This window comes from Rana temporaria, chromosome 9 (assembly GCF_905171775.1).
Source record: "Rana temporaria chromosome 9, aRanTem1.1, whole genome shotgun sequence".
In the NCBI taxonomy this organism is placed as follows: Eukaryota; Metazoa; Chordata; class Amphibia; order Anura; family Ranidae; genus Rana; species Rana temporaria.
This window is the reverse complement of record NC_053497.1, coordinates 31,059,530-31,082,340: the sequence shown is the minus strand read 5'-3', so window position 1 is coordinate 31,082,340 and position 22,811 is coordinate 31,059,530. Positions and strand designations below refer to the sequence as shown.

Here is a 22,811-nt window from a genome sequence, read left to right as displayed (position 1 = left end):
CACCGGCTATACACATGGGCCAAATGTCAGCCGGGTTTTTATTAAACAAACCAATGTCGCCCAATATTCAGCCCATGTGTACACGAGGCCTAAAGCCGGCCGAATCGGATGAAAAAAGACCCCACGCTTGTAGGGCATGGAATATCTTGTTAGCCCAACCAAATTTTGCCTGACGTTTTCCAAGGTAAGTTAGATTATAAAAGCCTATATTTGATTGGTTCCTATTAGGGTTTTATTTGCAGCAGGTTCCCTACATGTCCTCTATTATTGCATCTGCCTCTCGCTGCCAAATCATTTAAATCTCTGCTATTTACAGTACTAAAAAACTTCTACTGCTGGCCCCTTTGGAAAAAAAAAAAAAGGTACTTTTCACAGCATGGTAACAGAATGTAATATAACCCAACTTCAGTGTTTTGCTGACAATTCTCAACATTTTGGTTGCCAACAAAGAGAGGGGAATATAAGACACATTTGCGCTTCTACATTTTATGTTTCGGTACATTTTTTTGATGCATCCCAAATGGAAGGTGCACCAAAAATGCAAAAAACATATCAATTGCACATAAGAAATAAAAAATCATTTGTATAGCCCCCCCCCCCGTCAGCTTGAGGTTGATAAGGAATGGTACAATAAGCAGCTTATATCAGCTGAACAGAATTGGAGAAACTGTAGACAAGTCTTGAATAAAGACAACTGTCCATTTCCATCACAAAAGCCCGGCTGAGCCTTCAGTTTAGATTAAATACACTGCAGGTGCATAAAGACAAAAGGTGGGGAGAAAATAAAATAAAAATCTTAGTTTGTATAGAAAAGCCAGTCTGTCAGCATACTGCAGTTCTGTGTGTGGAAGCAGGGCTCTCTCTGCAGAGGTCACATATACCCCCCCTGCTGAGTAAGCTCTATAGCTCTCTATAAAAAGGGCCTGCAGATTAAAGTAAGGAAATGCTTAAAAGACATGGATTGGTGCTTTGAAAGTTAACTGACAAAAATGTGCAACTACATCCCAGACTGCTGTGACTAGAGTAGGGAAAGATTAGACACTCAGCCAGGTGTTTATTGCTGCCTATGTCCCTGTTGGAGAGGATTTCTGCCCCAGTGGCAACCAAGACAGGATAAATCTCTGCAGTAGGGTCACACAGCAATAAACTTTTTTTTTTTTATGTCGCCTATACCCCTGATGAGAATGGAATAGAAAATGAGGGGGAACTCTTCCATCTAGGGGACACACATTACCCTGAGTTCACACTTATGCGAATTGGATGTGGGTTTTCACCACATCCAATTTGCATGCGAGGAGATTGTGCCCGACTCTCGATGGAGCCAGGTCACATCTCTCCGGGGCGGCCATGGAGTGCATTGCACAGAAGTCCTGTGCGTCCCTGTTCTCCATTTCAGGTTCAAATTCAGGCAAATATTTGGGCCTGAAATGGAGAACAAGGACGCACCGGACCCCCTCTGTGATCTATATTAGGTGTGAACCCAGCCTGAAAGTGATTCTAATCCTTCTCTTCTGGGTTGGCGTTCCCCTTTACAAAGAGGTACATCTCACCACTCAAAAGGTATTTACCATGCCATGAAACAGAATTAATATGTAATATTTTCCCATCAACAAGCACCTTCTTTATGGGCTGTTTCTGTAACAGTGAAATTGCATTACAATAGATACGACCCTCCCAGGGAAGTACAAGTCCCAGCATGCCCTGGCAGGGCACAGTAGAATAGGCAGTTTCCCGACAGCTGGGCATAGCAGGTTAGTACACTGCCTTGGTATATAGCACATCACCAATCAGAGCTACTTCACCCAATCCTCTGCCTGGCGGTACACAGTCACATGATCTAAGGCACCCAATGTAAATGGATCAGGTTGTAATAAAATAGAATAATTCAAGTATTAAAAGCTTCAAAAATCCCTGCTATATAATCACCATTATTAAAATATATTTCTATTTATTCCTAAGGCAATGATCGTTGGTAGAAAACATTTCTCTTAAATAACCTCCATTTACATTTAAAAAAGGGGGAACAGTATTACCCCCTCTGCAAAGAAAAACCCCTTATACATGCAGTATACAGCATCCAGCCATACCGAGGTCATCAGACATCCAATCAGCTGTTGAAGAATCTAAAGTCTCAGCATGCCTGTTCCTCTTCAGCAGCTGGAAGGGAAAGTTTGCCAAATCCTGCCACTGATTAAAACCCATAGGAGGTTCCTCTTGCAGCCAAGTTGTCTCTGGTTACAGGTGCAAGTTACCTTTTGGCAGTGGATTCTGGCCTGACTGCCAGAACTACTCATTTCCTGACTGCTCTGTAAAACACCCAGGCACAAAAAACTTGGCTCGGCCCACAATATCATGGAAATGAGAGACAACTTGCACCTGTTTCCAGACACAAGACAAAACACAAATTACAGACAAACACCCTGAGAAGACGTGTATTCTCCTCCACTGTTCCCAAGCTGTAGTAAGCTTATTTGCTGATCCCATTGTTGACATCAACATCAGCTGTTCCGCTAACTAGGTTACCTATAAATCTACCCTCTCCCTCCGATACCATAATGTCCCCACGTCATAGAAAATCAGCATTATTAGTGTAAGCTCCGGCAGTCACCTTCAACGTAAAGTCAGTTCAATAGAAGATGAGACTTGGCCTCGGTGCCGCTTAGAAGTCGCACACCTCTTGGAAAGACAATACCGAGGAAGGAAGCCACTCTGTGAACCATAAAGGAAGGCGAGCTGTGGCTGGTAAACTGGTCATAGCATTGATGAACCGCAACCTGCCTGAAAGTACACAGAAAATAAAAATAAGATAAAGAAAAATGCAAATTTACCAATTATTCTTAGTCGAGCGATGTACCCGCGCCTAGGCTGGCCAACGAGCATTACTCTTCATTCATGATGGAACTGGGTCACCTGACAGCACATGCAGACCCTGGAAAGGAATGTGGAGGGGTAGCAGACCTTCACTGAAATCTTTCTCCTCTCACACCCCCTCCACATTTATTTCAGCAAGGCTGGCTTCAGTGTAAGTGCCCGATCCACAAAGCACTTACCTGGAAACTTGCGCCGGTGTATGGTAAACACGTCCGGCGCAAGCCCGCCCAATTCAAATGGGGCGGGTACCATTTAAATTAGGCGCGCTCCCACGCCGGACGTACTGCGCATGCTCCGTTCACAATTTTCCCAACGCGCTTTGCGCGAAATTACGGCGGCGCGATGCGTTTGTGAATCGCGACGTGCGTAACGTACTTACGCCGAAAAAAAAAAAATCAAAAGCGACGCGGGAACGACGGGCATACTTTAACATGGTGGAGTAATTTTACACCATGTTAATAGCAGCCCTAACTTTGCAACGGGAAACTAAGACTTGCGCCGACGTAACGACGGGAAAAATCTTCGTGGATCGACGTAACTGCTAATTTGCATACCCGACGGTGGAATACGACGCAAACTCCCCCCAGCGGCGGCCGCGGTACTGCATCCCAAGATCCGACGGTGTAAGTCAATTACACCTGTCGGATCTTAGGGATATCTATGTGTAACTGATTCTATGAATCAGCCGCATAGATAGAACAAGAGATACGACGGTGTATCAGGAGAAACGCCGTCATATCGGTTCTGTGAATCTGGCCCAGAGTTCTCTTCCCCCACCTCCAAAAATGTAAAGTCAGCAGCTACACATAACGTAGCTGCTGACTTTTTAGGGCCAGTTCACACCAGATGCAGTTCAGTTTTTTCTGCACCGGAAACTGACTGTATGGTGTGAACTAGAGCCATTGGAATACATGGAAAACATTGTGCATGCATTTTTAGCGCAGAAAAGATCCAAACGGAACTCACCTGTCCTGGAATCCAGTGATATCGGCCTCACAGCCGATGGGTGGTGGTGCCGCCGCCATTGCTGGTAAGGGAACCCGGCATTGAAGCCTTGTGCAAAGTGCGCTGCGCTCTCTTACTGGCCTGGCAGCAGGAGGAGGGGGGACAAACTTATGACATACCTCCCCCCAGGTTACCTGTCAAAAACAGGTACCCGCACCCCCCTCAAGGTGCCAAAATGCGGCACCAGCGGTGAGGGAAGAATCAGATAAGCGGTGATTTCACTTTTGGGTGGAACTCCGCTTTTATTTATCCAGGTGAATTATAACTTTTTTTTTGAAAGGACAAATTGGAGTTTGGTGGTTTATGGCAATTGAGATCTTTTATTGCGTTTCATTTTCAAAAGATAGTAAAAACATTTATTTTTTTGAAGTTTAGCTATACCAGTAATGGTGAACCTTGGCACCCCAGATGTTTTGGAACTACAGTGAAACCTTGGTTTGAGAGCGTTTTGCAAGACAAGCAAAATGTTTTAATAAATTTTGCCTTGATATACAAGCGATGTCTTGATATAAGAGTAGCGTCATGTCACAACTGAGTATAAAAGAGAAGAGAGGCACCTCTAAGTGTAGCAATATGGTTACATTTAATGAAGATACAACATTTAGCAACTTATTGCTACACTTAGAGGCGCCTCTCTTCTCTGTTATACCCTGTAAAAGAATGCTTTGGATTACAAGCATGTTTCTGGAACGAATTATGCTCCCAATCCAAGGTTTTACGGTACATTTCCCATGATGCTCACCTACACTGCAGAGTAAATAAGCATCATGGGAAATGTAGTTCCAAAACATCTGGGGTGCCAAGGTTCGTCATCACTGAGCTATACATTCCATGACCCACTACCAGAAAACATCATCAAATAAATTCTCTTACTCCTGACACACATAAAAAGATACCACATCTGTGTGCACTATTTGTCCCTGTAGTAGGGCCTAGGAACAATAGCGTGCATATTACCTTCACAGGTGATCACTGTGATTGGCTGTCATTGTGATCACAAGGTCGGGAGCCTTTCCTACCAGATCCCGATTGTTATTCTGTGACTTGAAGTATCCGATGACAGCACAGTCACCATGCTGGGGGTGCACCACTGATCATGCTCATATATTTGGGATCATGAAATAAGTCACATAGCTGCATGCATATGGCCAAATGGGGAAATAAAGTTAAAGTGGCCACTAAATGTAAAGTAGGATGTAGTGCAAGGATATGCAATTAGCGGACCTCCAGCTGTTGCAGAACTACAAGTCCCATGAGGCATAGCAGGACTCTGACAGCCACAAGCATGACACCCAGAGGCAGAGGCATGATGGGATTTGTAGATTTGCAACAGCTGGAGGTCTGCTAATTGCATATCCCTGATGTAGTGGAAGAACCAATAAAGACAGGTTGGGTCTCTCACCTTAAAGTGTGTCTCTCATCACACCGCTCAGGATCAGCCTCTCCTGGAGTTTCTTGATGGTCTGATCCCTACTGTGAGCATCTAGCAGCAGCTTCTAGTAAAATCAGAAAATATAAAGCAATTAGCATCACACTGTACAGAATGCAACATGCGTTTCCCCACGATCCTTCCATTATTTATAATCGCACACAAAGCCTGCTCAGCTCCCACCCTCCCTCTGTTCTCATTTCATAGCCGCAGTGAAACCGTCACATATCAGTAAGATGCTGTTTATTTAATTGGATTGCATTACATCTGTCATTCTGGGAAAAGGAGAGGGAGGCGGCTGACAGTGCTGACCATCTGCTGAAAACACTGATTGCCTGGCTGCCATTCTGGTCCAGTGGTACAAGTACTTTGATGCCTTTGGATCAGAAAGTCTAAGTACCGAAGCCCCTGGATCAGAAGGACCGATAGACAACTATCATTTTCAGAAATGACAGCCTTTGATTTTTTTTTTCTCTAAAAAGTCAGATATTCTTTTAGGGCTCATTCACACTTTTCATTGTGGCAAAACCTGCTAAATTGGCATGCAATACCTCAACGCATGGCAAAACACCCGCTGTATATGTGTATTCATTGTGAATGGCACCCTAAGACATTGTATAGTAGGGCCCAACGCATCACAACATATATACCATCTTAATATTAGAAAAGGCTCATGTACATTATTTCATTCATTGTGGCGCACCGACATGCCCGTCCTAATGCAACGCACATCAAAGTGCCATAACGCATGTGAGCGCTACAACAGAAAGAGGGAACAGGTCCCCAATATTTACTCCTCCGCTCTGCGGGAAATCATGAGAGCTTATTGAGATCTGCTTTAGAGGGAATGCCTTCTATTCCTGTTCTGGTGACAACTCAAAATGTTCCCCCAATAACAATGGTCACTGGGACGGTGAAAGGCCAATCTCCCCAACAGGGACTCTGACAGCAACAAAAACCTATAGGGGTTTTAACACTTCACCACAAAAAATTAATAAAAGTCTTTACCTACATTGAGGGCACACATTTACGCGTAAACCTGTGTTAGTGCCATTCATTTTGAATGGCTTCCCAACAAGCTAAGGCAATGCACCTAAGGCGTGTTGATCTACAAAAAAGGGTCACATCTGATTTTTAGAATTTATAGCCAGCCAATATATTTCAACCGCTGCCTTATGAGTCCATTCACACAGCGCACTTTACTGCAGGCCACGTACAGGCCCATGTTTTCCCAGCACGGGAATGCACAGGTGTTGCATGCATCTCTGTGCCGGCGTCCCATTCATTTCTGTTGGGGCATGCGGCTGCGCGGACACAGCCACTGTGTTCTAAGATGACCTGGGGGGGAGTGTGGGTTCTCAAACGCATACAGGGCACATTTGGGGCCCTGCACTCACCCACATGTGATATTAGGACACAGCGGCTATGTTCATGCAGCGACGTGCCCCAACAGAAGCACAGAAAAAACAGATGTGTACGTGGCCCAAAGGAAAGCACCCCATGAATGGACCCTGACATACATGCACATGAACACACCACAAATAACTTAATGGGCCCTTAAAGCGGAGTTCCACTCAAAAGTGAAACTTCTGCTCATTGTACTCTCCCCCCCCCCCCCCGGTGCCGATGGGACTTGTAGTCCTTCCAGAACTACAAGTCCCATCATGTCCTAAAAGCACAATAGGGTACCAAGCTATGCTGGGACGTGTAGTTCTGAAGCAGCCAGAAAGTCTGACATAAGCTGCCTTCAGGTGTCAGGCTTGGTGGGCTTTGTGTGGCCTTGGCCGCCTGCATGACACATGTCACCAGAGAGCAAAGGTAATTTTCTTCCATGATCACATTGTGAAGCTTCTCTATAGGATAATACAATGAAAAGAGCTTCAAACTTTGAAAGAAGTTTTCTGGTGTGCCAATGACATATCCTATCCATGTTATACACAGTGACCAGTCAGGAGTTAAGCCCATGGTGGATTCCAGCATTCTGCCCATACCTTGGTGTCCTGGTCCCGCTCTCTGGCAGAGCCATGTAGCTGCAGCAGGTCAGCCTGGGCCTGGCACAGATCAGAGTTGTGCCGCTGTCTCTCGGCTCTCAGTTCGGCTTCCTTGGTCTGTAGAGTCTCTTTCAGCATCTTCTTCTCCTGCGCCGCATCCTGTAGACGGTTCTTACAGTGCCGCAGCTGTTCCTGGATGGATGAGAACCTTATTACAGCACAAAGTATAAAGCTCAACACAGGCCGATATAAAAGACAGCAGAAGTGTTAATGGGCAGGCTAAATGTACCAAGTTGATCGACCAATCAACCGGTGTTGATAATAATTGCCTAATCGATGCATCGCGATGCAGCTTTAAACGATTCTGCATCGATGCACAGAACGGCTTCATCGCGATTGTATGAATGACGTCATCCTGGTACGCCCCTGTCAGAGTCCTCCCCTCCATGTTCTGGTCACACTGTATCTATATCTGTGTATCCAGTGCTGATCACACAGAGCGGTGATCTTCTGCTGTGACATAGCTTGGATCTGAAATACCCGGCGGCCGCTGTAACAAAGTCCCGCCTCCTATGATAGGAGAGCACACTGATCCAATGCCAGGAAAGTCAATCAGTGTGACGCCTCTCATAGGTGCACGGATGAGGCAGCACCGATGGACACACATAAGGCTGCACTGATGGGTACGGATATGCTTTATGTTAATATTTATTTTTGTAACTTAATTCTGCATAAAACATTTAACAGTGTAATTTCATGAGATAATTTATGAGGGCATGATTTGGGACAGGGTAGGGCTATACTGGTCACTGTGTATACCATGTATATCCCAATACTGGGCACCGTGTATACCCCCAATACTGTGCACCGTGTATACCATGTATACCCCCAATACTGTGCACCGTGTATACCATGTATACCCCCAATACTGTGCACCGTGTATACCCCCAATACTGTGCACCGTGTATACCATGTATACCCCCAATACTGTGCACCGTGTATACCATGTATACCCCCAATACTGTGCACCGTGTATACCCCCAATACTGTGCACCGTGTATACCATGTATACCCCCAATACTGTGCACCGTGTATACCATGTATACCCCCAATACTGTGCACCGTGTATACCATGTATACCCCCAATACTGTGCACCGTGTATACCCCCAATACTGTGCACCGTGTATATCATGTATACCCCCAATACTGTGCACTGTGTATACCCCCAATACTGTGCACCGTGTATACCATGTATACCCCCAATACTGTGCACCGTGTATCCCATGTATACCCCCAATACTGAGCACCGTGTATCCCATGTATACCCCAATACTGAGCACCGTGTATACCCCAATACTAAGCACCGTGTATACCCCAATACTGAGCACCGCGTATACCCCAATACTGAGCACTGCGTATACCCCAATACTGAGCACCGCGTATACCCCAATACTGAGCACCGCGTATACCCCAATACTGAGCACCGCGTATACCCCAATACTGAGCACCGCGTATACCCCAATGCTGAGCACCGTGTATACCCCAATGCTGAGCACCGTGTATACCCCAATGCTGAGCACCGTGTATACCCCAATGCTGAGCACCGTGTATACCCCAATGCTGAGCACCGTGTATACCCCAATACTGAGCACCGTGTATACCCCAATACTGAGCACCGTGTATACCCCAATACTGAGCACTGTGTATCCCATGTATATCCCAATACTGGTCACTGTGTATACTACAATACTGAGCACTGTGTATACCATGTATACCCCAATACTGGTCACTGTATCCCATGTATACCCCAATACTGGTCACACACCTGTATACTGTACACACCCCCCATAAACCTGTATATTGGTAATGTTTACATGTAAATCATAGGAGGGTTTTTTAGATAGGCGATACCATTTCACGGGCACAATTCAAAGCTATGCAAAAAGCGGAGGGACACCGTAGATGTCACCTTGTGCCTCGCTGTAAACCCACGGCGCAACAGCGAGGCACAATATGACAAATACGTGTTCCTCCGCTGTTTGCATAGCATTAAATTGTGCCCGAGAAATGGGATCTCCCGTCGGAAAAAGCCTCCTACGATGTGGGCATGCGCTATGGGACATCACTCCAGCTGATTGGCAACACATCCGTTCTGGATCGGCTGTTGAAAGCACCGTACTAACGATCCGAAAATGGTCAGACATTTTCCATCCGATTTTCGTATCGTATCGTGTGTACGGGTCTTTAGTCTGGGAGTCTCTGTTGACATCAATAAAATAAACCCTTCAATTCACAAAGCTTTAATCACAAAGATACGGATCTGGATTTGCTCACGTGACTGTCATTTTCAAATCTCATTGAGCTCAGCCAGGAACAACTGTCACTTTTTTTTTTTATAAGTATCCTTATTCTAGCGTGTTATCTTTGTGAATTGAGCCTCTTGAATCAGTTTTGTAAATTAACCTCAAAGAAAAAGTCTGTAAAAGACAGAATGATGGGTTATATAATTATGGGATGTCGTCCTGGCAGAATGACAATAGAGCGGGGCCCCTCATTCATCCGCACAATACAACCGCTGAACCGCGAGAAATTCTCTCAGAAGTCAGCCGCTTGTGAAAAGCCTTCACAGACTCGCAGCTGCCCTGCGCTCCCGGCAACGCGAACGCCCAGCGCCACGCACGCAGGACTCTCCTCAACATTTCTACAGCTTAAAGGGAACCTCTCGCTAGGACAGAGGCAGACAGACATTTTTTAGTTGTAAAGGTTTGTTTTTTATTTTCTAAATAGCTTCCTTAGTGCATTGTTGGTTCACTTACCTTTTCCTTCCATTTCCCTTCTAACTGTTTTTTTTTCTTTGTCTGAATTTCTCACTTCCTGTTCCTCCTCAGTAAGCTTGCCCCCCATCATCCGAGCCGTTCTGGCTGGGGGTTAGTCCAGTGGCGTTGCTATGGGGGTGTGGGGGGTGCAGCCCGCACCCGGGTGACACCCGCCAGAGGGTGACACCCGGCTCAGACTGGCGCCGCATTGAGAGGGGCGCCGCGGCTCCCTCCTTCCCTTCCGGGATCTCCTCTGCTCCATGCGATGTGCGGGGAGAAGGGAGTGAGGCAGAGACAGACTGGGTGCCCGCGGTCCGACCGTCCCACACACACCTCCACACAGCGCGGCCACAATTAGATCTCCGTTTTCACTGCTGCTTTCTCCTCAGCTCGGACGTGTACACAGGCACCATGTGACACCATCCACGCTACCGTCATCGCCTTCTCTGAGGTATGCTACAGGAGTACTGTATTGCAGAGGAGGGAGACATAGTGGTTGGAGGGTTGGGGGGGGGCATTTGCAGGTAACAATGATGCTGCCAGGAGTTATTTTAGGGGGGGTTAGAGAATAGGTGCTAGGGGGTGCTCTTTGTTTTGGGTTAGAGAGGAGTCGGACTTGTACTAGAAGTAGGAGGGGGCAGATATGAAGTTTGACCCCTCCCCCAGCGCAATTCCTCTCCCCTCCCAAAGCACCCCCTACCACATATACTTTAACCCCGCTAAATCAAAAGGTCCCATCCCGGCTTCATCCACCCCACAATCCCATCCAGCGCCACCCACCCCCCGATCCTATACCCGCTCATCCTTCCCCCCGATCCCATCCCCATTCATCCCCCCTGATTTCATACCCGCTCCATCCATCCCCCTGATCTATCCCCCCTTATCCTATCCTCGCTCCATACAACCCCCTGATTCCATCCCGCCTCAATCCATTCCCCCCCGATCCCTTCCCAGCTCCACCCAGCCCCCGATCCCATACCCACTCTAGCTATCCCTCTAATCCCATCCCGGCACCATCCATCCCCCCAATCCCATCCCGGCTCCATTCATCTGCCCTGATCCCATACCCGCTCCATCCATCCTCCCTGATCCTATCCCTGCTCCATCCATCCCCCCTGGTCCTATCCCTGCTCCATCCATCCCCCCTGGTCCTATCCCAGCTCCATCTTTCCCCTCTGATCCTATCCCCGCTCCATCCATCCCCCCTGATCCTATCCCCGCTCCATCCATCCCCCCTGATCCTATCCCCACTTCATCAATCCCCCGATCCCATCCCGACTCCATCCATTCCGATGATCCCATTCCAGCTCTATCCACCACCCCAATCCAATCCCGGCTCCATCCATCCAATTCCATCCCAGCTCCATCCATTGTGGTAGGTTAAGGGGGAGAGCCGCACCGACGCACTAGCCTGCTAAGTGCCAGGGGGTGGGGGTGGCATCAAGTATTACCGCAACAGGTGACACCAACCCTAGTGACGCCACTGGGTTAGTCAGTGTGCTCGCCCCCTCCCTTGGGACTACATCTCTGCAGGGAGACGCTGTGAAAACAGGAAAGTAGTCCCAAGGGAGGGGCGAGCACGCTGACTAACCCCCAGCCAGAACGGCTCGGATGATGGGGGCAAGCTTACTGAGGAGGAACAGGAAGTGAGAAATTCAGACAAACATTTAGAAGGGAAATCAAAAGGAAAAGGTAAGTGAACCAACAATGCACTAGCTTAAAGGAACCCATTTAGAAAATAAAAAACAAACCTTTACAACCCCTTTAAGGCAGCTTGTGAGTAAGTCAATATTCCAAGTGATGTGGATTAAAGCAAACAGCAATTCACCATTGGTGCTCATAAGGCTCCATTCACAAAACTAACACCAGGAGAAGGATCTTTTTTTTGCCATGTGACTCCTATAGATCTCATTCATCTGAAAATAAAAGCTCTGTATCCAGGTCTGTTAGCTTTGTGAATGGAGTAGGCAACCTCAGCATTCCACCAATGGTGAACCTACAAGTCCCATCATGGCTCTGCCTCTGGGAGGAGTCATGCCTGTGGCTGTCCTGCAATGCCTCATGGGATTTGTAGTTCCACAACAACTGGGAGTATCAATGTTGCCTACCCAGCTGGAGAGTATATGGAAGCTCTTTTCGGCCACTTTCACGCGGTCGGACCGTTTAGGTCCGCCTTCCAGTTTTGTCGGCGGACTTGAACGGCCGCTCCATACATCTCTATGGAGCGTCAGATGTCAGCGGAGACATGTCCGCTGACATCCGACCCGATAAAATCAGACGGATGGCGAAATGTCGCCATCTGTCCATGGCGGATCGGATGAGATCTGATGAAAACGAACATGCTGTCCATTTTAGTCCGATCTCTCCATAGGAGACACTGGCGCTGCACAAGCCCCTCCCCGCTCAGTGAGCAGGAACTTGTCATCCGCCGGCTCAGCAGAGAGATCAACGAAGAGATCTCCTGCTGAGCTGGCGGATCGCTGAAAGCAGATCCACCACGTGTGAAAGGGGCCCTACTTGCCAAAAGGATATTGACTGACCTGATTTACACAGAGCATGCATAGGCACCAAAGCCCAGCTGGTTTCATCAGAACAGTAGACAGAAGATGAGGAATGGAGCAGGTTAGATCAGCAGTTCCAACCTCAGTCCTCAAGTACCCCCAACATGCCATGTTTGCAGGTTTTCCTTTATCTTGCACAGGTGCTTTAAATCAGAGTCACCGGCTTGGTATTTTGGACAGCCATTTTATCTAAGGGAAATTCCCAAAACATGGCCTGTTGGGGGCATTTGACAACCACTGGGTTAGACCGCACTGTACTGACCTGGAGCAGTGTCTGGCACTCGTTCAGAGCGTTCAGTAGATCCTGGATGTCTCGCTGGTGCTGGATGCTCTGCTTCTGGCTCTCCGTGTGGGCATGAGACAGGAGGCGACCCTTCTCTTGTAGCTGGGCTAGTAGAGGGTTAGGAGCAGAGAGACCAGGGAGAGAACCACTGAGGTCATCCAGTCCTTGAGACAGCAGGGAGTCCGCCAGAGCCTGTGATGGAGACAAGAGACAACATGGACAACAAGCAAGCAAAAGGAAACCTGTAGGGATGTACATTATATTACCAAAAGTATTGGGACGCCTGCCTTTACACGCACATGAACTTTAATGGCATCCCGGTCTTAGTCTGTAGGGTTCAATATTGAGTTGGTCCACCCTTTACAGCTATAACAGCTTCAACTCTTCTGGGAAGACTGTCCACAAGGTTTAGGAGTGTGTCTTTGGGAATGTTTGACCGTTCTTCCAGAAGCGCATTTGTGAGGTCAGGCACGGATGTTGGACGAGAAGGCCTGCCTCACAGTCTCCTCTCTAATTCATCAGAAAGGTGTTCTATCGGGTTGAGATCAGGACTCTGTGGAGGCCAATAAAGTTCCCTCACCCCAAACTCGCTCACCCATATCTTTATGGACCTTGCTTTGTGCACCTTGTGTGCAGTCATGTTGGAACAGGAAAAGGTCATCCGCAAACTGTTCCCACAACAGTTTGCGGATGAAAAAATAAAAGCCCATAACCCCAATCGCATTCTGCGATCCACCAATCAAAACCTACTCCAGATACCCAAAGCCAGATACAAGTCCAAAGGATATCGAAGATTTGCAGTCCAGGGACCTCGGCTGTGGAATGCACTACCAACCACCATCTGACTGGAGTCGGACCACTTGGCCTTCAGGAGAAAGATTAAAACCCATCTCTTCTGAGGTCAAGGGGTTCCTTATCCATGAAATGGATACAGCGCCCAGGGGCAATTCAGTTTGCATGTGTTGCGCTTTACAAGTCTCTCACTCACTCACAAAGTTGGGAGCATGAAATTGTCCAAAATGTCTTGGTATGCTGATGTCTTAAGAGTTCCCTTCACTGGAACTAAGGGGCCAAGCCCAACCCCTGAAAGACAACCCCACACCATAATCCCCCCTCCACCAAATGATTTGGACCAGTGCACAAAGCAAGGTCCATAAAGACATGGATGAGCGAGTTTGGGGTGGAGGAACGTGACTGTCTTAAAGTAATGCAGTGCCGGATCGCAAAAAATGGCCTGGTCAATAAGGGGGTAAATCCTTCCGGGGTGGAAGTGGTTAAACACTCTGAATTTAATCGCCACCCTAACTTTTTATATCATAGACACTGAACAAATTTCAAGATCTAATCTATGTATAGATTAGCTATTACAGTAAAACCTTGGTTTGAGAGTAACTTGGTTTGAGAGCGTTTTGCAAGACAAGCTAATTTTTTTTTATAAATTGTGACTTGATATACAAGCGATGTCTTGATATACAAGTAGCGTCATGTGACTGAGTATAAAAGAGAAGAGAGGGTCCTCTAAGTGTAGCAATATGGTTACATTTAATGAAGGTACAACATATAGAAACTCACATGGTTGATGATTAAAACAGACATCCAAGTATGCAGGCATCCGGGGTAAAGCGATCCACATAGACCGTCCTCCTCACCGCCATTAACGTTGTCCCTTCCATGCTCCACAATCGCTCTACTGCAGGGTAGTCTTCTCGATCACAATTGCAAACTGACAGCAGTGAAAGCCGGCGGTGTGGAGGACAGTCTATGTCAGGGATCCTCAAACTACGGCCCTCCAGCTGTTGTAGAACTACACATCCCATGAGGCATTGTAACACACTGACATTCACAGACATGACTAGGCATGATGGGAATTGTAGTTCCTAAACAACTGGAGGGCCGTAGTTTAAAGACCCCTGGTCTATGTGGACAGGCTTGCAGAGGCTTCCATTTGTGGATGGACATTTTATGATTACACAACCTATCACATGGCTATAATCTTTTTAGATGGACTAGAAACTGAAGGACTTATGAATAAATGGTTGTGGAACAAAACATTTGAATTTCCATTATTTCTTATGGGGAAACTCGCTTTGATATACAAGTGTTTTGGATTACAAGCATGCTTCTGGAACGAATTATGCTCATAATCCAAGTGTACTATCAAAAAAAAATCACTTTATAGAGCACAGTGAACACTTCTAGCCGGATTCAGGTAGATTTAGGCGGGCGTAGCGTATCTCAGATACACTACGCCGCCATAAGTCAGAGCAGCAGGTCCTGTATTCACAAAGAAGTTGTGCTCTAACTTAGGATGGCGTAGCGTAACTGGCCCGGCGTAAGCCCGCCAAATTCAAATGTGTAAGATGTGGGCGTGTTGTATGTAAATTCATTGTGACCCCACGTAAATTATGTTTTTTTACTAACGGCGCATGTGCCGTCCGTGGACGTATCCCAGTGCTCATGCTCCAAATTACGCCGCAAAGACTCATTGGTTTCGACGTGAACGTAACTTACGTCCAGCCCCATTCACGGACGACTTACGCAAACGATGTAAAACTTAAAAAATTTGACGCGGTCCCGACGTCCATACTTAACATTGGCTGCGCCATCTTTTTGGTGGTTTATCTTTACGCCTGAAAACGCCTTACGTAAACGGCGTATCTTTACTGCGACGGCCGGGCGTACATTGGTGAATAGGCGTATCTCGCTGATTTACATATTCTAGGCGTAAATCAGCATACACGCCCCTAGCGGCCAGCGTAAATAGGCAGCTAAAATACGACGGCGTAGGAGGTTGTATCTTAGCAACATTTAAGCGTATCTCAGTTTGAGCATACGCTTAATGTTACGACGGCGCGGATTCGGAGTTACGACGGCGTATCTACTGATACGCCGTCGTAACTGTACCTGAATCCGGCTATTCACAGCAATCTTTGACCCATAGGAGCTTACAATCCATTTTCACAAGACACTCAAAGACACAACCCAGACCCTATTTGGTTAGAACCAGTTCACCTACCAGAGCAATTAACCACTTCCAGACCTGCGCACGACGATGTACGTCCATTTTTTAAAGATTGATATCTCGGTAACGGCAGCAGCTGCTGCCACAACCGAGGTATCAATCTTTAGTGTGCGCGGTCTGGTAAACGATAACGGCGGTCTCCGCGGCGGATTCGCCGCGAGATCGCCGTTATCGGTGGCGGGAGAGGGCCCCCTCCCGCCGCTCTCCCGCGCCCTCCGCCGCTTACAGGAGCCGTCGGTAGCGGCGGAGGAGATCGGGACCGTTCGGCAGCTGAGCGGGGACGAGACTGAAGGAAAAATCTCCTTCGCCCGTCCCCATAGCTCTGCTGGGCGGAAGTGACGTCAAAACGTCAGTCCCGCCCAGCTTCTTAAAGAGCCAATTTTTTTTTTTTGTCATTTCCAAATTTTTTTTTTTTTTTTGCATTTAAGCCCAAATATGAGATCTGAGGTCTTTTTGACCCCAGATCTCATATTTAAGAGGACCTGTCATGCTTTTTTCTATTATAAGGGATGTTTACATTCCTTATAATAGGAATAAAAGTGATCAATTTTTTTTTTTTCAGTGTAAAAAGTAATAAAATAAATAAAAATAAATAAGAAAACAAAAAAAAATATTTTTTTAAAGCGCCCCGTCCCGACGAGCTCGCACGCAGAAGCGAACGCATACGCGAGTAGCGCCCGCATATGAAAACGGTGTTCAAATCACACAAGTGAGGTATCGCGGCGATCGTTCGAGCGAGAGCAATAATTGTAGCTCAAAAAATGCAACCTATAGAATTTTTTAAACATCGCCTATCGAGATTTTTAAGGGTAAAAGTTTGACGCCATGCCACAAGCGGGCGCAATTTTTAAGCGCGACATGTTGGGTATCATTTTACTCGGCGTAACATTATCTTTCACAATATATAAAAAAATTGGGTCAAATTTATTGTTGTCTTATTTTTGAATTCAAAAAAGTGATTTTTTTCCAAAAAAAGTGCGCTTGTAAGACCGCTGCGCAAATACGGTGTGACAAAAAGTATTGCAATGACCACTATTTTATTCTCTAGGGTGTTAGGATAAAAAATATATACAATGTTTGGGGGTTTTAAGTAATTTTCTAGCAGAAAAAACTGTTTTAGTCTTGCAAACACCAAATCTGAAAAACACCTAAGGTCTGGAAGCGTTGAGGACATACAGATTTTATGTGTTTGTGTTTCTACTGGGGATTGAAATCCAGACCCCAGAGCTGCAAGGCCGCAGTGCAAACTACAAAGTCTCCAATCAGCCCCCCGTGTTCTGCTCAATCCACTCACCTCCACATCCTGGTTGCTGCTGCTCAGTGCTCCTTGTACTGCTGTGATCAGGGAGTCTTTCTCCCGCAGGGCGGCCAGGCGTAGGGTGTCCTGGGATGCGGCTGAGCGGATGGCAGAGTCCAGTGCCACCTCCAGATGCTGGATGGTGAAGTCCTTTTCCCCCAGGAGGTCACGCAAAGCCTTGAGGAAGGAGAACAATCATTACTGAAAGCACAGATTAGTATCTGATCCAATCAACACTGCGTGACTCTATTCCAATAACAGTAGAGGTCCACCTGAACTAGATAACATTTGGTTTGGTAAAGCACCATTTAGAAAACAATTGTCATTTTTTCCACATAGTAATTGCGTTTACCTTCTTTTTTTTTTTTTTATGGGACGTGTAGTTCTGAAACAGTTAGAGCAGGGGTCCTCAAACTACGGCCCGCGGGCCAGATACGGCCCACCAAGGTCTTTTGCCCGGCCCTCCTGGCCTTTTGGGCACAGGTCAGGCTGCATTACTGGGCACAGGTCAGGCTGCATTACTGGGCACAGGTCAGGCTGCATTACTGGGCACAGGTCAGGCTGCATTACTGGGCACAGGTCAGGCTGCAATACTGGGCACAGGTCAGGCTGCAATACTGGGCACAGGTCAGGCTGCAATACTGGGCACAGATCAGGCTGCAATACTGGGCACAGATCAGGCTGCAATACTGGGCACAGGGCAGGCTGCATTACTGGGTCCTGGAGAGACTGGCTGCATTACTGGAAACAGGTTGGGCTGTATAGATGGGCACTGATCAGGCTGCCTTGCTGGGCATTGGTAAGGCTACATTGCTGGGCACTGGTCAGGCTGCGCTGCTGGGCATTGGTCAGGCTGCGCTGCTGGGCACTGGTCAGGCTGTATTGATCCGGCCCCCCAAGAATCTGAGGGACAGTGAACTGGCCCCCTGTTTAAAAAGTTTGAGGACCCCTGAGTTAGAGGGTCGTAGTTTGGAGATCCCTATCCTAGATCATAGAGGTGGAGAGAGACGATCTGGTCTCTCCTCACCTCTGTTACCAGCCGTTCGGGGGGGGTGAATTGGGGGGGGGGGGGGCGGGCGACGACCCCTCCCACTGTTTCTAAAAGCAATCCAGCGGATAATCAGCTGCTCAGATCACTTTTATAAGAAATATAATCCCCAGGGTACAGGGGTTAGGGCTGATCGCTTTAGCCATAACCCCCGATAAACCACTTCAAATCCCCAACGTAGATTCCCCTACTTTCTGCCGGCCTCCTAACACTCCATTGGCTTTAGAAAAAAAAATCCAAACAAGGAAAAACACTGCGCTAGAAAAATATAAAAGTGAAAAAAAATTCCCACAGCGATAATGGGATGTGCCAAAAAATTAGAATACCAAATTTTTAAACAATAAATATAACAAGGTACAGCGCTAGACAAACAGACCGCGATAAACCTGATAGGTGAACAGTAATATTTAAAGATATTCAAAACCAAAAAGGAAAAATTATATAAGAAAATGAATAGTGAATAAAAAGGTTCAACGTTCATAAGTGAAAATCGATAAGCCATAAAGAAAAAGTCCTTATAACATAATTCGCAACGGTGCACAAAGGTTGAATTTGTGAAAAGAGGGATCTTCTTCCACCAATAAGACACCCAAATAATGGTATTGTAGTCTCCTTACCGAAGATGGGTGACCGCTATCACAGCGGTCTCTCCAGGCACAGGGATTTAAAGTCTCCCAAAAGACTCACTCCAAAATGGTTGGTAAGCACAGGGTGGTATCTTAATGTCTCAAGGGGTGAGAAATAAAGAGAGACTCCATAGCATAATAACATTTAACAAAGTATTTATTCTGCTAAAAATGTTGCACTTACACTTAGGTGGATATAGCATAGAGGGACGTGGCGTCTCCTCGAGGTTTCTCTTGTCTGTTAAGCTCCATATCTGTGTAACTCGGTGTACAAAGGCATGATGGCACCTACGCTTTCCGTCATCAAAGGACGTCGTCTGGGATAAGCAGCCTATCCCAAACGACGTCCTTTGATGACGAAACGTGTAGGTGTGGCCAGCTGATTCGACGTCATCATGCCTTTGTACACAGATACGGAGCTTAACAGACAAGAGAAACCTTGAGGAGACGCCGCGTCCCTCTATGCTATATCCACCGCGAGATTATAACAGCCTAAATGTAAGTGCAACATTTTTAGCAGAATAAATACTTTGTTAAACGTTATTATGCTATGGAGTCTCTCTTTGTTTCTCACCCCTTGAGACATTAAGATACCACCCTGTGCTTACCAACCATTCGGAGTGAGTCTTTTGGGAGACTCCATTGGCTTCCCTAAACAGAGCTCCATTCACAAGCGGTATGATACGGCATTTTAGTAGTGAAACCTTGCATTACTTTAATGCTGGCAGCCTGATTTTTTTAATGCCAACAATTTCTTCTCTTTACATTCAGCTGTCAGCGGGGAACCCCACTGACAGCTGATAGATCATCAGTAGTTAAGGACGTGGTGGCCGCCCGCTCCTTAACAACCATGTTTATTTACTTTTCTACTATTCCTTTTTGGAGAGGGGGGGTGCCTAGGGTGAAAAATAGTCTAGCACCGCCCCTGCTCATGACGCAATGGTTTACAAATACACATATAGAAATATATTCGCATTTTTGTTCAGTGCTGTGGGGGAAGTCTGTGTGCTTGTGTGAAGGAAGACCAGCAAAGTTTTCCCTAACAATAACGCAATAATGCAGGGGATGGCTCGCCGGAGCAGAGGACATGCAAAGCCCCTTTAATCAAACAAGAAAGGATCAGCCCCTCGTATAGCGATCAACCAACATGCTGCAGGAAATATCTTCAATTATATTTCTAGTAGTTGGTCACATTCCGCTGGACTTGTTGTGTAACATTGGAGAGGTTTCATAGCTTCTCCAAGCCACTTAAGTTCTAATGAGTGACAGGAAGATACCCCAACATTTACAGGTAGCATAGTCACCCTAATCCAATCACCATGAGAGACGTCAGTGCAGATATTATGGTCAAAAATTAGGATGGGAGGTTTGGAGCTGTGAAAACACAATGATCTAGTTGTCTAATCCAGGGAGTTTCCACAACGGTCACACTACCCATCCTATTCTTGGACAATTAACATCTACACAGACCTATTTCATGGTGATTGGATAAAGGCAGGGTTTGACAAATTTGCTTGGAATTTTGGAGTCAGCTAAAAAAGTTAGGAGCCAGACGTAACATTATCTTTCACAACATAAAAAAAAAAAAAAATTGGGCTAACTTTACTGCCGTCTTATTTTTTTTTAATTAAAACCAAAGTGTATTTTTCCCCAAAAAAGTGCACGTGTAAGACCGCTGCGCAAATACGGTGTGACAGAAAGTATTGTAATGACTGCCATTTTATTCTCTAGGGTGTTAGGATAAAAAATATATACAATGTTTGGGGGTTCTAATTAGAGGGAAGGAGATGGCAGGGAAAACACTGGGGAAGATATGAATTGCTGGTTTACTTGTCTGGCCTGCCAACGGCCACCACAAGATGGCGCCAGATCACAGAAGGAAGCTTAGGCTTGCAGAAGGCCGCAAAGCCGCAGCCTCAATTACCGGCCGGCGCGATCGCACGGCGGGGAAGGTGGGGGCGCACGGAGACACAGGATGGGTGTCTCCGCGCGCCCCCACCTCTCCCGCCGCACGATCGCGTCGGACCTCTCCGGCTGGTAATTGAGGCCGCGGCCTTCTGCAGGCCTAAGCTTCCTTCCTCCGAGCGCCAGGTCGCTAATTCCAGTCGCAATTGTGACCAGGCACCCGGATTTTGTCAAACCCTGGATTAAAAGGTAACCATTAGACAAGTGCACTGCCGAAAAATTCTTTCGTTTTTGTTTCATTGTTTTTTATTTTGCTTTTTTCGGAAATTCAGGAATCCAAATTTTCAAATTTCCGAATTTCGAATTTTTTTGGAACCAATTTGTCAAAATTCGTTAAAAAAATAATTCGGAACCACTCATTAGAACCCAAGTGTAGGTGTGCACAGCCTATTGCATTAGAATGTATAATATATATATATATATATATATATATATATATATATATATATATATATATATATATATATATATATATACACACACACACACATATATACATATACACACACACACACACACAGCGGGTAAAATAAGTATTGAACATGTCACCATTTTTCTTGGTAAATATATTTCTAAAGGTGCCATTGACATGAAATTTTCGCCACGTGTAACCCATGCAATCCATACATGCAAAGAAACCAAAACAGGACAGACAGAAATTAAAGGGTCACTAAAGGAAAACAATTTTTTTGCTGAAATGACTGTTTACAGGGTATAGAGACATATAAAAGTTAACTGATTCCTTTTAAAAATGATTAAAAATAGATAAAAATCAATCATATAATGTGCCTCTAGTTTCACTTTCGTTTTTAAACTGGTTTCATGTTTCTGTGAAGTAGAGAGACACATAGAACAAAAACAAACAAATCCAGGGCAGTGTTTTGTTTTTAAAATGAATCTGATTGGTTCTGAGGAGTTTTAGACACACAACTTAGACCACAGTGAAAAGCTGCCATGAGATTTTTCATAAGGAGCCAGACAACCAGGAAGTGTGGAGATCAGAGCAGAATTACAGCTACTTCAAAGCAAAAACGAACAATGAGGACATGAAACCAGGACTGCAGTAAGGTAAAGGAAGCTATTTAGCTAAAAAAAAAAAGAAACCTTTAGTGATCCTTTAAGACCTGAAATTAGCAGGAACAATTGTTTAAAAGAAAACAATAAGTAATGCACTCAACCGCCATGGCCTGTGTGCACGCTCACCACACAAGACTCCATTGCTGAAGAAAAAGCATGTTGAAGATCATTTAAAGTTTGCTGCACAACATTTAGACAAGCCTGTGAAATACTGGGAGAATATAGTGTGGTCAGATGAGACCAAAATTGAACCCTTTGGATGCCATAATACACACCATGTTTGGAGGTCAAATGGCACTGTATAACCCCCCCATACCAACTGTGAAGCTTGAAGGTGGGAACATCATGGTGTGGGTCTGTTTCTCAGTATACAGTAGGGTTGTCCCGATACCACTTTTTTAGGACCGAGTACAAGTACCGATACTTTTTTTCAAGTAGTCGCCGATACCGAATACCGATACTTTTTTTAAATGTGTCCCCAAATGCAGCCATGTCCCTCACATATGCAGCCATGTCCCTCTAGCCATGTCCCTCACATATGCAGCCATGTCCCTCACATATGCAGCCATGTCCCTCCAGCCATGTCCCTCACATATGCAGCCATGTCCCTCCAGCCATTTACCCCATACCTTTGCCGCCGAAAGCCGCCGCCACCGCATGGAGAAAATCACAGCATTCATTTGAATAGCTGTTTTGCCCACGTGTATAGACACTCCACCTTGCTCGGAATTGGACAGATCACATTCACCCATCCAATCCCGAGCAAGGGGGAGTGTCTATACGCGCGGGAACACTACAGCTATTCAAATGAAAGCTGTG

At 46.1% G+C, this 22,811-nt stretch overlaps 1 protein-coding gene across 1 annotated transcript in view; it reads right to left on the bottom strand.

The window, feature by feature from the left end:
* Window positions 1-348: 348 nt before the first annotated feature.
* LOC120913248 overlaps window positions 349-22,811 on the bottom strand; it is a 67,769-nt gene continuing 45,306 nt past the window's right edge. Inside the window, exons 7-11 of the mRNA XM_040323067.1 lie at window positions 17,274-17,453; window positions 12,937-13,149; window positions 7,297-7,488; window positions 5,279-5,372; window positions 349-2,778 (exon numbers count right to left, since the gene is read on the bottom strand). Of these exons, the coding sequence (XP_040179001.1) occupies window positions 5,280-5,372; window positions 7,297-7,488; window positions 12,937-13,149; window positions 17,274-17,453 (678 nt within the window). The 3' untranslated portion in view covers window positions 349-2,778; window position 5,279. The remainder of the gene's footprint in view (window positions 2,779-5,278; window positions 5,373-7,296; window positions 7,489-12,936; window positions 13,150-17,273; window positions 17,454-22,811) is intronic.